This window comes from Rhincodon typus, chromosome 35 (assembly GCF_021869965.1).
Source record: "Rhincodon typus isolate 14 chromosome 35, sRhiTyp1.1, whole genome shotgun sequence".
In the NCBI taxonomy this organism is placed as follows: Eukaryota; Metazoa; Chordata; class Chondrichthyes; order Orectolobiformes; family Rhincodontidae; genus Rhincodon; species Rhincodon typus.
The window spans coordinates 5523958-5541849 of record NC_063366.1 but is presented as its reverse complement, the minus strand read 5'-3'; the positions used below and the strand labels follow the sequence as shown (position 1 = coordinate 5541849).

Here is a 17892-nt window from a genome sequence, read left to right as displayed (position 1 = left end):
GCTAGTCACTCCTGGGAGGTGGGTGGTTGAAAACATACAAGGGCCATGTGCCATTGGTAGAGGTTCACAAAAGTGGTAATGGGAGGGAATGCTCTGTCCCTTTCAGTTTTCAGCATCCTGCAACAATCTCTTTAAGGCTATTTGTCTAGACCAAGCTAGAACTGATAAAAGGAGCTTGTTCTGATTTTGCATGTGAACCTCACTTTCTTGATCTGAAACTGATCGAGTGTTGTGTTCAGGCACTGAGCAGGCATGTCTACAAACAACAATGGACTGATAAGGTCAGTCAACCAGCATCAGGAACCAAGGGCAAACTTAGACTGGAATATGTTGAGGGTTGCCTGTCGATAATTGCGTGGTTTGTAATAATTACGGTTAATTTCGACAGGAAATCTGTACTCCATGCAGAATGCGTGGACTGAGCTTAATTTTTATTAATTCATTTACCATTCCGATTGCTTGTTTCCCAACAAACATCAAGTTTGTCATCAATGTAGGGAAGAGCTGCATTATGGCATTCATTTCCAGTGAGCAAGGTATATTCTTCAGGCCTTTCTGTTTCTGCTTGAGTAGGAAGTCTCCAGGCTTGAACTTCATGTTCATATTCATGGCAGCACCTGTCAGGACAAAGCTGGAGATAATGTCCTCCAAGGTGTACCTTGACAACTTGGTGAAGGACATGAACGCGATCAAAATATGTTTGAAATCTCTTCCAGTTTGCTCATCAGCTGGCGTACTTCCTCAGCACCGTGTGCATCGGATTTGATGACCTGCTTTGCCTCGGTCATCTGGTTACTCGATTGGTAATTGTTGACTAGTTGTGCTACACCAGCTGTAGCTCAGCCACTAACTGCTGCCATTGTTCCAGCAGCAGCTGCCACCACGAGCGATGTGGTAAGACCCCGTGTCATTACAGTGCCCACGACAGATCCAACTACAGACAGGCCGCCTACAGTAGCCACTGAGGAGCCGACCACACGAGCTGTGGAGGATTTGCATTTAATTTCATCCAGTTTGTCTGCAATCAGCAGCAATGTCGCTGCTGCCTTCTTACGCTTTGGAATCCATTCTCCCAATTTCCTGTAAACCTCTTCTCCAACTTCAGCACCTTCCTTCCAATTTGGAGACTGGAATGGATTCCTAATCTGAAAATAAAAATAATGAACAGAAACATTTTCTGGGAGGATGTAGTTGAGTTTACAAATTCGTAACGACTTGCATTGTGTAATGCCTTTGATATGATAAAGTATCCCTAGGCACTTCACTGGAATGTTGTCAAGTAATATTTGTCAATAAGCCACATAAGGAGATAGTATGGAATGTGACCAGATGCTCTCTTGGGTGACACAATGGCTCAGCGGTTAGCACTACTGCCTCACAGTGCTGGAATACCAGGTTCAACTCCAGCCTCAGGTGACTTTCTGTGTGGAGTTTGTATTCAGGAGAACAAGACCAACTTCTACCCACGTCTTTGTGGTTTCCTCTGGATGATCTGGTCTCCTCCCACTGTCCAAAGATGCGCAGGTTGGGTGGATTGGCCACAGTGAAATTGTCCAGGGATGTGCAGGCCAGCGGGGTTAGCCATGGGAAATGTAGGGTTACTGAGATAGGGTTGGGAGGTGGGCGGGATGCTCTTCAGCGGGTTGGTGTGGACTCTTAAAGAGCTCAGTGCTCGAAACGTCTGTTTCTCTTTTAAGAGGCTGTGACTAAAATCTGCATCTGCTGTAGCTACAACTGTGACCTCAAGTAAGAAAAGTACAGCATTGTGTGTGAGCATTAGGGTGACTGTGGCTCTTATGTGGATAGGAGTTTCCAAGGAGTATATGGATAAATATTGAAGAAGAGCACGATGGGGTGGGGGTGGGCTCCCATCTTGTCTGCTCTCACTCTCCATTGACAGCAGTGGATTCAATCTACTGGGTTTCCTAACCAGCAAGATAGCTTCAAATCACCCCCTTTTGTATTGGAACAATGCCGTATATGCCTTGGAGCCTACTGCAATTATACACTACAAATCTCAAGTTATGGAAATTCATTGAAGTGACCTTACCTCACCCAACTGCATTCTTTCAAAATCACATTCCCTTTCATTTGCTGCATTGTCTGGAATGTAAACAAATTGAAAAAAAAATGTGAAGGAATTTAATTCTTTCTCCAGCATACCTATCCATCTGGAAGAATGGGTGTTAGACTGCAAAACTTTCCCTTTGAAAACTGCATCCTGCAAGAAACAGGGATGCCAGGGAAATGTAGAATGGTTAACGTGGTGAAGGAGACCAATGAGCTGGTACTGCACTCAGCCTGAAGCAGGAGCTCTGCACTGGTTACCACACCAGTCCTCTCCCCATAGCCCTAACTGTTTGTCCCTTCAAGTGCTTATTGCAGTCTCTGTTGAAAGCTGCAATTGAATTTGCCTCCATCAGGCTCTAGGGTGGTGTATTCCAGATTCCTAACTGCTCATTGTTTAGAAAGCTTACCCCTCATGTCTCTTTCAATTCTTTTGCCAATTACTTTAAATCTGTATGATATTTTCCATAGACCCTTACATTAATGGGAACAGTTTTTCTCTCTCTATTTAGACGCTCAACCTGATTTTATTTTGAATTATTTAGCGTAATGTCTCCATCATTTCTCCTCTTTCAGGAGAACAAGAGCAACTTCTCTGATATGGATACAAACAAAGTACAAGAGTCGGCCACTCGGCCCTTCAAGCCCTGCTCCTCCATTCATGGCTGATCTGATTTTAATCTCAATTCTACATTCCTGCAGCTCCCCGATAATCTATCACCCCCTCGGTAATCAAGAATCTACCTAGCTCGGCCTTAAAAAATATTTAAAGATTTTGCATCCATTCCTTTTGAGGAAGAGAATTCCAAAGACTCACAACCTCTGAAAGAAAATATATTCCTTCGCTCTCTCCTCAATTGGTGCCCCTTATTTTTTTAATAATGACCCCTCATTCTAGGTTCTCCCACAAGAGGAAACATCCTTTTCACATCCACCTGGTTAAGACCTCTCAGGATCTTATATGTTGCAATTAAGTGATCCCTGACTCATCTAAACCCCTTAGATACAGGCCTGGCCTTTCCTCATAAAGCAATCTGCTTGTTCCAGGTATTAGTGCAATAAATTTTCTCTTATCTGCTTCTAATGCATTGACATCTTTAGTGACCAGTACTGTGCACAGTACTAAAAACAACAAATGCTGGAGATTACAGCGGGTCAGGCAGCATCCATGGAGAGACAGCAAGCTAACATTTCGGATCTAGATAAGTCTTCATCAGAGCCTGTGCATAGTACTCCAGATGTGGTCTCTCCAATGCTCTGTGTAACTGAAACATAATCTCCCTAATGTTGTGTTCAAATCCCCTCACAAACAACACAGCTTCTGCCAGATTTCCTGAATACTTGCTGGGTAGTGATCTATACAATATTGCAATGTATTATTTGTAGAAACATTTTCGTAAATCTTCACTGCATCCTTTATAATACCTTTGCATCATTCCTAAAGTGTAGTGCCCAGAAGTGGATATAATGCTCCAGTTGAGGCTGAATTAATCAGAGTTAATAAAGCTTCATTATTACTTTCTGCAGTGCTCTGCCTCCATTTAAAAAGTCCAGTGTTTCAAGGTGCGGGTGACCATGGAAGGGGGTAACCATCTTAGCCTTGGTTTGTTCCAATCCCCTCAGTGCTGGTTCTGTTTGGATTCCTTGTCTGCTCTATGCTACCTGTAATCTGGACACAAGCATTGCAATGTTATTCCAACTTTTCATTACACCATGGCCCAAAATTTCTGATGGCTAGATAATTGGTTCTGCAACCTGCAGAATTCCCGATATAGCAGACTCCAGGGGAATTGCTCGGGAATTAAAGACTGGGTCCTGCTTCTGAGATGGTCAGTGTCAGGATGCTGGGTGTTCAGGGCACACAGGCGTGGTTGATTGGGCAATCGCAGGAGCTGGCATAAAATCTAGTGCCAGTCAATCTCACTTTCAATCTCTTGTTCCCACCTCAAATAAAAGCATATTTTATGGTGGTGTTTTAAGGGAAACCCATCACCAACTAAGGTCCTAACAAGCTCCAGATTCATATAAGCTTTGATCCAAAATGAAGAAATGAAATATAAAAGCTCATCTTCTGCCATCTTCAGAAATCTTGTAAATATTCCAATTATTTTATATTTCAGGATAATACTGGCCTGTTGTTATTTTAACTGATGTTCCAAACATGTTCTAAAACAGATAAACCCCAAACCTATTGAAATCCACCAGTAAGCCCTTGACAAGAGGCTCAGTCCCTTTATCAGATGTATTATCAACTCTTGATGGGCAGATGATACACAGTTCTTAAGTGCTTCAATCAAGTTTCACTTTTCCCTCCTAAAGGTTTCAAGAAATTCTGCACAAGATAACATGATTCCTTATAATGCTACTTTTTTGGCCTAGTAACGAGCAGGGTAGACCAAGGAGAGGCAATGGATGTTATCTACCTGGACTTCAAGAAGGCCTTTGACAAGGTGACGCACAGGAGGCTGCTGAATAAGATAAGGGCCCATGGTGTTAGAGGCAAGGTGCTAGCATGGATAGAAGATTGGCTGTCTGGCAGAAAGCAGAGAGTGGGGATAAAGGGGTCTTTCTCAGGATGGCAGCTGGTAACGAGTGGTGTTCTGCAAGGGTCAGTGCTGGGACCACAACTTTTCACTTTATACATTAATGTTCTAGATGAAGGAACTGTGGCCATTCTGGATATGTTTGCAGATGATACAAAGATGGATGGAGGGACAGGTAGTATTGAGGAGGTGGCGAGGCTGCAGAAGGATTTGGACAGGTTAGGAGAGTGGGCAAAGAAGTGGCAGATGGAGTACAACATGGGAAAGTGTCATGCACTTTGGTAAGAAGAATAAAAGCATGGACTATTTTCTAAATGGGGAGAAAATTCAGAAGTCTGAAGTGCTAAGAGACTTTCTATTTCTAGCCCAGGATTCTCTCAAGGTAAACTTGCAGCTTGAGACAGTAGTCAGGAGGCAAATGCAATGTTGGCATTTATTTTGAGAGGACTTGAATATAAAAGCAGGGATGTACTACTGAGGCTTTATAAGGCTCTGGTCAGGCCACATTTGGAGTATTGTGTGCAGTTTTGGGCAAAATCTGCAAAGAGCCTGGCCTGCTTTCTTATCCATTTACACATTGATGCGATGTTAAACCACTGTTCTCTCCTCTCTTCCTTCAAGTCCTGGGTCTGCGGAGGGTTTTCCATGTCTGAAGAACTGAGTTCCTTCAGGTACACTGAAAGAGCAGAGAGATATGGGTCTTCCCTTTGGAGTAATGTGAATACGAAGCAGACAACAGATCGATGGTTTGGGTTCAGTACTTCTTTATTCAATTCATTCTTTGATGAAACAATTTTGATGCCTTTCAATATATCAAGGTAAGAGCTCACCACTGCTATTTCCATTTCTATGCACTCTAACCATGCAATCAATGATAGGCTTCTAAATGGTGACTGTTCCTTCTCCAGAATATTTGCCAGTGACTCTTCCTCCTCTCCACCTCCACGGATAGATGGTAACACTCTGGATAAAGTCTTCTGGAAAACCTGTTTATATTCTAGGCACATGTTTTGGAATTCCGTTATCCTGCTCCCTATCTCTGGAAATGGACTGTCCCTCATCATATCATTACATCTCATCACCGTCTCATTGAGCTGTTCCAGCACAGACTGGCAATGACTGACCAATCCAATACTTATGTCCCGTACCAGCTGAGCAGCTTTGGATTCCAGTTTGTAGAGTGGGTAGAGCCAGACTATCATGGGCACTGCATGGTCTCCATCCACTCCCAGTAACTTTCGGAGGGTTGTGTAGATTCTGAAGGCATCTTGGAAAGTGGTGGGGTTGTTTTCCAGGAGGAAATCTCCATAAAAAGTGCATTGGAATTTTTGGGCTTTGGACTGTTGTTCCTCTGTCATTTTAAGGGAGATCTCCCCTTTACTTGCAATCCTGGGAATCACTTTAATCATTCCCTCCAGGTGACCCTGAATGTCCTGTAGATTCTCTCCTGAAGAGACCTCTTGATCAAACACAAAGAAAGCCTGAGCCCCGTACAGCACTGCTGTAACTACGTGAGTTGCTGTCCCCTCATCAAACACAGTCGGGTGGGTTATATTCTGTCGCCCCAAGTGGCTCATTGTCAGCTGCTCAAACCTGGTTGTTGTTCGGTACTGAAGGGTCACTCGGGCCTGTTGCCTCAATCTCTTTGTGTCAGTCAGATATTTGGCTGATCCATCCAATGTTATCGATTCAGTGAAAATACTTGCTTTCAACGATCCATCAACACTCAGGGCTGATGTCTTTTCCTGAATCGAGTCCAATGTGTAGATCTTAAACTGAGTTTCATGTTTCGACCATACCCTAACATTCTGTTGAAGAGTCTCCAAGTCCCAGAGGGTAACAGCTTAAAAAAATAATCAGTGAAAAACACAAGTGAAATAATTGCCATCACCAAACACCCTTTCTTCACAAGTGCATAGCCTTTGACAATAGCACTGCTGCTCAATGAGCCAGGCATTCAGGGTCCCAATATCTTTAACATTCATCCTTTTATGTCAGCCAGGGCTCCCTGATTGGACCAGGTTAACAGTCCCAGTCAGGGAACTCATATTCTATTCTGGCTCATTTACAATCACTACATCAGAATCAATCACTGTGTCTCCTATGGAATCTATACTATACTGAGATTAAAAATTAAAGTGTAACACCTACTGAATATATAGGGACAAACTTCCAGTCATGCTCACAAAACATCAAGATTTGTAAAGAGGAGGTCATGTCTAAAAGCATAATTGAATTCTTTGCAGAAGTAATGCAAGTAGGAGATGGGAATATCTGTGCATGTAGTTTATATGAATTCCCATATTGTCTTGATAGGGCTCCAATAAGTGACTGCCGGCTAAAGTTAAGGCTGTGGGATTGCCATTCAAGGTCTAGGCTCAGCATGGAGACTGGTTGGGGGTAGAAGAGTGAAGGAAGGGGCAATGGATGTGTACACAATTGGAGAGGAAGTGATTTGTGGGGCAGAATTTTAACTTGACAGATCACCAGACACACAGCAGAGAGCCTGATAACATTCAAGAACCCATTAGTTCTGCTGATATCCTTTTACCCGATTCTTGAGCTCAGCTATGAAAATATCTTTCCTACTGAAGGTTTCCTGATTAATTAAAGAGCCTGTACATGATGGTGACACTGCTGCTCAGTGTTTCCAACATATCTTTGGCCAGGTCACTGGGTGAGTGAGGATGTGTGTGATTTACACATTATTTTAGAAATATGCGCGGTGAGCATTAATTGGAAGCAAAGTATTAATGCAATAATGCTGAATAGATGCTGAATAGAACATACACCATATAAATTCATAGCACTCAGCCCCTCGAGCCTGCTCTGCCATTTAATAAGTAATAGTTGATCTGATTAGTGCATATTCTGACCTCCCCAAACAATGCTTCACCCTCTTGCTTGTCAAGAATTTATTACTTCTCCCTCAGAAATCTTAAAAAACGTTTTGAGGAAGAGAATTCCAAAGGCTCCCCTCCCTCTGTGATAAAATAAAGTTCTCTTCATTTCTATCTTAAATGTGCAACCCTTCATCTTTAAACAGTGAGCCCTGGTACTAAATTCTTCTACAACAGGAAACGTCCTCTCCACTTCCAACTCTGTCAAGAACCTAAGGATCTTGTGTGTTTTTAACAGTTCGTCACAGCTTGTTTCAAAGTACTTTGAAATACGATCACTGTTTATGTCTTTAAACATGGTGCCTGAATGTTAAAGTTGCGTTGAACAGACCATTGCCCTTGACCCTGAGAATGCGCAGGTACCTGGGATTAGAATGTCGGAACGGCAGTCATACAGCATTCCCAGCTGAAAGGGTCGGCCCAGAGTAGGTATGTCCATATTCCCTCCGGCAGGTACAAACCCAGCAAAACTAAACTCTCCTGTAATAAAAAAAACCACAGGCAGCTGCATTCAAGGAGAATGTGTTCATGAAGTCCATTGATCTATCTTCATATGTACTGAGCCAAACACAAGACATGATTTAGCTACATGAATTTGTAATTTATGCAGCATTTTAAAGTAAAATCCCTACAGTGTGGAAGCAGGCCATCTGGTTTGCACCAACCCTCCAAATAGCAGCCCACCCAGAGCCACATCCCTACCATATAACCCCAATTTCCATGGCTAATCCACCTAAACTGCACATCTTTGGAGTGTGAGAAGAAACCCAGAGTACCTGAAGGAAACCCACAAAAACAGGGAACATTTGCACATTCCACACAGATAGTCACGTGAGCGTGGAATTAAACCCAGGTCCCTGGCGCTGTGAGGCAGCTGTGCTAAACACTGAGCCATGATACCGCCCAATGAAATGGATGTCCGATAGCCCTTTACAGACAAAACCAGAGATTATAGCAGTGGCTGAAAACTTAGTCAAACAGATGGGTTTCAAGGACCATGTCAAAATTGGAAAAGGAGGGGAAAGACCAAGAAACCAAGTCAGTGAAACAGAGTTCAGTTGGGTTTTGGCAGATTATAGAGCTGTACTGGGTTAGAGAGACTGGGGAGGGACAGTGAGCAAGTGTGTAACGCAGGATACAGGCAGCACAGTGGGACAGCTTTGAGCTGACAATTAGTGAATGGAAGGTGGGAGGGTGATGGATACCATTGGAGTAGGTGAACGTAGAGGATGCTGGAGAGATGACAATTTCAGCAGCAAATTGGCTGAGGCAGAAAAGAAAGAGGTCAACTGTTATGGAATGTAGGTGACATTTGTGACAGAGAAAAGCTGAAGTCACCATAGCCCTACCAGACATAGGGCTGCTCTCCCATCAGAGAGAGACAACTGGTGGCATTTAAATTGAGAGTCACCGTGCCTCAGGTGAGGGGAGAGGTTGAGAAGAAGAGTCCTTCATAGTAAATGCAGCCAGTGCAGGAATTGAATCCACAATGTGGGTACCATTCTATATTGCAAGCCAGCCATCCAGTCAACTAAGCCTACCAGATGGAGAAGTAAGCAATAGAACGGCCTGTTTCAACTTGCGATATGAAGACAGGACAGAGAGTTTGCAACAAAGGTTTAGTCTTTGTAAAGGAACCAAAGATAATTGGATTGTTCTTTTGAATGTTATTTTCTGGAAGATTTCATGCCCTTTCAAGACTGTATGTTGGATAAACAGTCTCTTAAACAAGGACACTGAGATCCTGCCAGCCAGAATGGGACTTAAACACGAGAATTTCTATTTTGTTTATTCTTTCATGGAATATGGGCATCAGTGACTGGGCCAGCCTTTTATTGCCCTTGAGAAGGCAGTGGTGAGCTGCCTTGCTGAACTGCTGCAGTTCACATGCTGTGGGTTGTCCAACATTTGGGAAGGAATCCCAGGATGTTGATCCAGCAAAAGACAGAGAGAGAGAGAGAGAGAGAGAGACAGAGAATGATGATATATTTCCAAGTCAACATGGCATGTGACTTGAAGAGGAATTTCTGGATAGCAGTATTCCTATTTATATACTGCCCTTGCCCATTTAGTTGGTGGAGGTTGTGGGATTTAAAATGAGGGATTTAAAGATGCTGTCAAAGGAGCCTCGGTCAGTTGCTCCAGTTCAAGTTGACTATGGTACATTATTTCTATCAGTGTGCATCAATGATGGTGGGAGTGAATGTTTAAAGTAGTGGATAAGGTGGTAAACAACCAGGCTAATTTGTCTTGGTAGGGGTCAAACATCTTCAGTGTTATGAGATAACAAGGTGCAGACATGGATGAACACAGCAGGCCAAGCAGCATCAGAGGAGCAGGAAGGCTGAAGTTTCAGGCCTAGACCCTTCAAAATCTCCCCTCCCCCTACCGCATCCCAAAACCAGCCCCACTCGTCCCCGCCTCCCTAACCTGTCCTTCCTCCCACCTATCCCCTCCTCCCACCCCAAATCCCACCCCCATCTCCTACTCACTAACCTCATCCCACCCCCTTGACCTGTCCGTCCTCCCTGGACTGACCTATCCCCTCCCTACCTCCCCACCTACACTCACCTCTACTGGCTCCATCCCCACCTCTTTGCTCTGTCTGTCTCCTCTCCACCTATCTTCTCCTCTATCCATCTTCTATCCGCCTCCCCCTCTCTCCCTATTTATTTCAGAACCCTCTTCCCCTCCCCCATTTCTGAAGAAGGGTCTAGGCCCGAAATGTCAGCCTTCCTGCTCCTCTGATGCTGCTTGGCCTGCTGTGTTCATCCAGCTCTACACCTTGTTATCTCAGATTCTCCAGCATCTGCAGCTCCTGCTATCTTCAGTGCTTTTGTTGCCATACCTGTCCCGGCAAGTGCAGAGTATTCCATCACATTGCTGACTTGTGTCCACGCATTAGAATTCCCAGCCTCTGACTAGGACTTTGAGCCACACCATTTATCTGGCTGGCTCAGTTCAGATTCTGGTAAATGGTAACCCCAAGGATGCTCATGGCTGGGGATTCAGGGGTGTAGTGCTATTGATTTTCAATGTGAAAGGGCTAGATTCTCTCCTGTTAGAGATGGTCATTGCCTGGAATCTGTGTGTTGCAGAAGTTACTTGTATCTCACCCGCCCAAGCCTGAATGAAATAGTCTGTGTCAATATCTGAGGAATTGCAAATGGTACTGAACACTGTTCAATAATGTCACATTTTATACACCATCTGCCATCTTCTTGTCCAACCGCTTAACCTGCATATATCACTTCCAACTTTCTTTCGTGTCTTCTCAACAACTTAAATTCCAGCCTAACTTTGTATAGATTACATGTGGAGCCTTCAATCCACTCATTAATACCGATTGTAAATGACTGACATGTTAGTGTGAATCCCTGCTGCACTCTGTTAGCACCATCCACAAAACCTGAAACTGACCACAGGGGTGGCACGGTGGCTCAGTGCTTAGCATTGCTGCCTCACAGCACCAGGGACCTAGGCTCGATTCCAGCCTCAGGTGACTGTCTGTGTGGAGTTTGCACATTTTTCCCATGTCTGCGTGGGTTTGCTCCAGTTTCCTCCCACAGTCCAAAGATGTGCAGGTTAGGTGGATTGGCCATGCTAAATTGCCTGTAGTGTTCAGGGATGTGTAGATTAGGTGGGTTATAGGGAAATGGGTCTGGGTGGGATGCTCCAAGTGCCAGTGTGGACTTTTTGGGCCAAAGGGCCGGTTTCCACACTGTAGGGATTCTATGATTCTATTTCTTCTCACTGTTTTTTGCTCATTAACACATCCTCAATTCCACAAGTCCTTATCTTGTGCAACAATCTTTTTGTTTGGCACTTGATTGAATGCCTTCTGAACATGCAGATAGATTACATCCATGGCTCACCAATGGGCCGAGGAGTGGAAGATGGAGTTTAATTTAGATAAATGCGAGATGCTACATTTTGGAAAGGCAATTCAGGGCAGAACTTATACACTTAATGGTAAAGTCCTGGGGAGTGTTGCTGAACAAAGAGACCTTCCAGTGTAGGTTCATAGTTCCTTGAAAGTGGAATCGCAGGTAGACAGGATAGTGAAGAAGGTGTTTGGTATGCTTGTCTTTATTGGTCAGTGCATTGAGTATAGGAGCTGGGGAATCTTGTTGTGGCTGTACAGGACACTGGTTAGACCACTATTGGAACACTATGTGCAATTCTTGTCTCCCTGCTATAGGAAAGATGTTGTAAAACTTGAAAGATTCAGAAAAGACTTACAAGGATGTTACAAAAACCGAAGTTGCTGGAAAAACCCAGCAGGTCTGGCAGCATCTGTGAAGGAAAAAACAGAGTTAACGTTTCAGGTCCGGTGACCCTTCCTCAGAACTCATTTTGGGTCACCGGCCCCGAAATGTGGTTGGCATGGACAGGTTGGACCAAAGGGTCTGTTTCCATTTTGTATATCTCTATGACTACCACAGCAACACCGGACCTCAGACTGAGAGAGTGGACAAACACATGGCAGAAACAGTATAACGTAAAAAAAAGGAACAAAAACAGAAGTTGCTGGAAAAGCTCAGCAGGTCTGGCAGCATCTGTGAAGAAAAAAATCAGAGTTCACATTTCGGGCCCGGTGACCCAAAATGAGTTCTGAGGAAGGGTCACCGGACCTGAAACGTTAACTCTGTTTTTCCCTTAACAGATGCTGCCAGACCTGCTGAGTTTTTCCAGCAATTTTGTTTTTGTTCCTGATTTACAGCATCCACACTTCTTTCAGTTTTTACAAGGATGTTGCCAGGGTTGGAGGGTTTGTGCTATAGCTGGGGCTATTTTCCCTGGAGCATCAGAGGCTGAGGAGTTACCTTACTGAGGTTTATAAAATCATAAGGGCATGGATAGGGTGATTAGCCAAGATCTTTTCCCCAGGATGGGGTGTCCAAAACTAGAGGGCGTAGGTTTAAGGTGAGAGGGGAAAGATTTAAAAGGGACCTTTGGGGCACCTTTTTCACACAGAGTGTTTCGCTTATATGGAATGAGCTGCCAGAGGAAGTGGTGGAGGCTGGTACAATCACAACATTTAAAAGACATCTGGATGGGTATATGAATAGAAAGGGTTTAGAGGGATATGGGCCAAATGCTGGCAAATGGGGCTAGATGATATCCTCAAAACACAAACAGATTTGCATAAAAGATTTCTTTTTCACAAAATCATATTGTCTCTGCATCATCTAAGTGTCCAGTTACTATATCCCTAATAGTAGATTCTCGTCTTTTCCCTACTATCAATAGGTAAGTTTGTGTTCTGAGATGTGTATTTCTTTCACTGTATGAGCTGTGTTGTGTGTTTGTTTGAGAATTGTGTATGAGCTTTACTTGTGTAAGCTTTATGTGTGAGAGAGAGCTATGTTTGTGTGAGAGAGAGAGCTGCATATGTGCAAGTTGTCTGTGTGACTTGTGCTGAAGAGTTTACTTGTGTGAGCTGCTCGTTTGGTAATTTTCCTGTGAGCGGTGGGATATGAGTTTGTGTAAGCTCTGTCTGTGTGTATGTGCATGGGTTCTTTTGAGATCTGTGTCAGTGTTTGTGTGAGCTCCTCTGTATGCATTTGGTGAAATTTCAGTGTGCATTTGTATGAACTGTATGTATGTTGGTATGAGCTAAGACTATATTTACGCATGTTGTGTATCCTTGAAAGTTCTGTTTTCATGCTTATGTGCATCTTACATGGTATATTTCTGTAAAAGCTCATTTAGCATCTATGCATGTATGTCCCTGTGACTGTTTTAGAGAATTGTCATTATGTATTTGATTGTATATGTATTTTAGGTGATTTTGTGTGTATTTGTGAGGATATTGTGTGTGTTCGTTTGGCATTTCTTTCTGTTTGTACGATTAACTTGTATGTTTGTGAGCAGATCCCAATGTAATTGTTTTTGTATATGTTTGTCTAGGTTTATGCATATAGTTCTGTGCAGAATTGTTTGTGTGCATACTTTTATATGTGCTTTCTATGTTTTTGATGATTGAAAGGTTGCAGCTAAAGGCTCAACTATTTCCACCCTAATTAGAGGTGATGGTGGAATGGTGCAACTGGACAATAATCCACAGTCCCAGACTTAACATTTAGGATCAACTCCTAACACATTCTGAAGAAGAGTCATATTCATCTGGCAAGGTCAACTCTGACTGTCTCTGTCTCTCTCTCTCTCTGTCTCTAACCCTCTCTCTCCAGAAACACGTAGACAGATGTGCTGAGCACTTTATTTTTTTTATCCCAGCGTAGCAGCTGTAGAATTTGAATTCAATGAGTAGAAAACCTCTGCCAGTAACAGTAACTAATTAATGGTTGTTAAAAACTAACCTGGTTCACCAATGACCTTTAGGGAAGGAAATTTTGCTGTCCTAAACTGGTCTGATCTACATGTGACTCCAAGCCCACAGCAAAGTGGTTGACTCTTGACTGGTCTTCGAAATGGTCTAGCAAGTTGTGACATTGGGAATGGGCAATAAGTGATACCCACATGCTATGAAAGAATATATTTTTAAAAATATTTCAGTAAATTGCAATTCCTCATATTGGACAATATGACCTTGAGAACTGCCAGCCACTTAAATACAGTCCCCACCATCACCTCCTTTACTGTGACAGTAACACCATCTGTCAATTTTGTTGATTCAAACACAAAATATAGAATTTGTACATTAGCCATGTCCTCTGCCTTCAGTTTCATCCTTCTCTCGACTTTACCCTCATACTCATTAAAAAACATTCATGTTCCCTTTTATTACCTGACTAATCTATCCTCATATACTCTCCTCTTGCCTCTTATTTTCTCTGTTAGGTCTCATGTGTACTTTTTACATTAGCTTGTTTCCTACTGTACTGCAAAGCTGAAAATTATCAGAAAACTTTTTTTCCTCTGTCTCATTTTAACCTCCATCCTTAGTCATCATGGGATGACCCAACCATCTTCAGCTGCTTCATCAATGACCTTGCCTCCATCATAAGGTCCGAAGCAGGGATGTTCACCAATGCTTGCACAATATTCAGCACCATTTGTGACTTGTTAAATAGTTTGTGTCCAAATGCAGCAAGGCCCTGGAAATTACCCAGGCTTGACCTGGTAAGTGGCAAGTAATATCAGTAACACAAGCAGCAGGTAATGGCCTAGTGATACTATCACTGGACTGTTAATCCAGAGACATAGGCAATATCCTGGGGACCTGGTTTCAAATCCTGCCACGGCAGATGGTAGGATTTAAATTCAATAAAAATCTGGAATTAAGAGTCTAATTATAACCATGAAACCATTGACAATTGTCCGGGAGGAAGCTGCCATCCTTACCGGGTCTGGCCTGCACACCCAGTATGGTTGACTCTTAACTGCCCTCAGCCCATGAATGAATAAAAAACTTCCAGGCAATGACCATCTCCAATAAGAGACAATCTAACAATCCTCCCTTGGCATTTGACAATACTGCCATCACTGAAACTCCCACCATCAATATCCGGGAGCTACCACTGACCTGAAACTCAACTTAGCAAACCATACAAATACAGTAGCTACAAGAATAGGTCAGATGCTAGGATTACTGATTCACCAAAACCCATCCACTATCTAAACGGCACAAGTCAGGAGTAGATGGAATACTTACCGACTGTCCAACAACACTCAAGAAGCTCAACACCATTCAAATCAAATTGGCCCATGTAACTGGTAGTCCATCCAGCACCTTAAACATCACAATCTATCCCAACAACATCCAGTGGCAGCAGTGTATACCATCTACAAGACAGACTGCTGCAGGGCACAAATTATTTTCTTTTAAGAGTTCCTCTTGCAGCCTAGTTTTTCACTTATGTCCTTATTTTCGGGTTTAACGGGCTGGTTTTTCATTCTCACTTTAATTGGTGATGCTGCCAAATATTAACGTTACTTTCCGTATTTGTGTTGACAAATGTAGACTCACACAGATGCAGAATTCAAAGAATTCATCGATATTCTGTGTCAACTCTTAAACCTAAAGCCACAATACTCAAGGACGGCATTAACTTTCTCGATGCCACAGTACTTAAATTGACACAAGACACCAGACGGAGGCTTGGGGACCGCTTTGTGGAACACCTACGCACGGTTCGCAACAAACAACTGCACCTCCCAGTCGCGAACCATTTCAACTCCCCCTCCCACTCCTTGGACGACATGTCCATCCTGGGCCTCCTGCAGTGCCACAACGATGCCACCCGAAGGTTGCAGGAACAGCATCTTATATTTTGCTTGGGAACCCTGCAGCCCAATGGTATCAATGTGGACTTCACAAGCTTCAAAATCTCCCCTCCCCCGACCGCATCCCAAAACCAGCCCAGCTCTTACCCGCCTCCCTAAACTGTCCTCCCACCTATCCACTCCTCCCACCTCAAGCCCCACCCCCATCTCCTACCTACTAACCTCATCCCGCCCCTTTGACCTGTCCGTCCTCCCTGGACTGACCTATCCCCTCCCTAACTCCCCACCTACACTCACCTCTACTGGCTCCATCCCTGCCTCCTTGACCTGTCTGTCTCCTCTCCACCTATCTTCTCCTTTATCCATCTTCTATCCGCCTCCTTCTCTCTCCCTATTTATTTCAGAACCCCCTTCCCCTCCCCCATTTCTGAAGAAGGGTCTAGACCCGAAACGTCAGCCTTCCTGCTCCTCTGATGCTGCTTGGCCTGCTGTGTTCATCCAGCTCTACACCTTGTTATCTCAGATTCTCCAGCATCGGCAGTTCCTACTATCTCATAGTGTAGATTTAGTAACAGATATTGTTCCAAAATAACTGGCATAGATTTCTGTACACAGAAAGCTATCACTCTGAACGCACCTTCTGTGTATTGGTGAGGGCATAACAGATGTGCTTCCATTGCATATGCACAAGTCTGGACTATTTTAAACAGGCAGGTTATTACCCTTTTTACTGCATCTCAGATTTAAATTTAACGAATGACACAGTATTAACTACAATAAGTATTTCTTTTGTTAAAGCTTCTGAACATATGCAGCCTTGAGCTAGAGATTCAAGTCTTCCTGGCTCCTAGTTAGATGATGTTCAATTGTTGATAGGTTTGAAACTGTTACCTCTTCTTTGAAGTCACTCTCTCCTTTCCCAGGCCTCGCACCCTCCCAGCTCACAAGACCCCTACCTGCCCCCAGCTCCCTTGTGACCTCCCCATCACCCCTCAGCCCCCTTGCAACTTTCCTTTTCTCCGTAACAGTGCAGCTGGTGGTCAGGCAGCCACCTTGACGAGCAGATAGTTCTTCACATCCCATCCCAATGTCAGCACAAAGGTTGCTCCCAGTCCTGGCTCCCCCACCTAGCTACAGCAAAATATCAGCTGGTTCCCATCACTGCTTTCAGACCCCTGCTCTCTGCCACATGCTCCTGCCACCCTAAGCTCCCTCCTTGAACTCCCTCAGCTCTTGGCACCCAATCTCCTGGTGACTCTCGCTGCTAGTCACTTAGCGAGCTCACCCAATCAGAGGTTGCTTCTCTACCGTGAATGTTGCTGATAGGTTCACCAGTGACCAGCTTTCAATGACAAAAGCCATCGGCCTGATAACAGTGATGGGATTGGCTCCTGGGTAGTTTAGCACCTTATGGATGTGAATGATATTGGCCAGTTGAGTTATATGTCAACAGTTCATTGTTGTTTATCTATAGCTAGAATCTATTTATTTCTAACAAATAGTAATTCTTGTTAAGTACTGGTCAGTGTTCAATGTTTGCATGGGTTTGAATAGAGAGGTAAGTTGAGAAAGTTTTGCACACTTTGATAAAATCTTTAAGAATGATGACGGTAGAAATAGTGATACTTAAATTCCAGTAAGCTATCCCATTGAGTCAATAAATATGGAACTGGAAAAGCACAGCAGGTCAGACAGCATCCGAGGAGCAGGAAAGTCAATGTTTCGGGTTGAAACTCTTCTTCAGGTCTACCCCAGTGAAGCGTGACACCACTCCCTTAACCTACCTCTTCCTACCAGTCGACTCTCAACCTCCTCTTGATAATTTCATTTCCTTCCAAAGGACCTTGAGTGAAAATCCGCTGGGCCTTATGGAGAGAAACCCTCCACAAAATGTGATAAAACTAACACTAAAACTACCACTAACTAACTAGCACTCATCCAAGATGGCTCAGGTCCTGAACTGGAGAAGAGGAAGAGCGAGAATGGAAAACTGAATTCTGTACTTACCGGGAGAGATTCAGCAAAACTACAGGGAGATTGAGAAAAAGATCAGCAACGTTCTGGGAACCCACTGGCCTTATTCCAATCAGGGACTGAGAATAAAACACTGATTGGAACCTGGAATAAAACATTTGGGGTGAATTTTTTAACCACTGTTGATTATGGACTGGAAAAACCAGTAGAACAAGTCT

The 17892-nt window shown here is 43.7% G+C and overlaps 1 protein-coding gene across 1 annotated transcript in view; it reads right to left on the bottom strand.

Moving 5' to 3' along the window:
- Window positions 1–839: 839 nt before the first annotated feature.
- LOC109936900 (neoverrucotoxin subunit alpha-like) overlaps window positions 840–17892 on the bottom strand; it is a 24577-nt gene continuing 7524 nt past the window's right edge. The window contains exons 2-6 of the mRNA XM_048616465.1: window positions 8716–8774; window positions 7874–7990; window positions 5185–6453; window positions 2051–2103; window positions 840–1145 (exon numbers count right to left, since the gene is read on the bottom strand). Coding sequence (XP_048472422.1) covers window positions 840–1145; window positions 2051–2103; window positions 5185–6453; window positions 7874–7990; window positions 8716–8774 — 1804 coding nt within the window. The remainder of the gene's footprint in view (window positions 1146–2050; window positions 2104–5184; window positions 6454–7873; window positions 7991–8715; window positions 8775–17892) is intronic.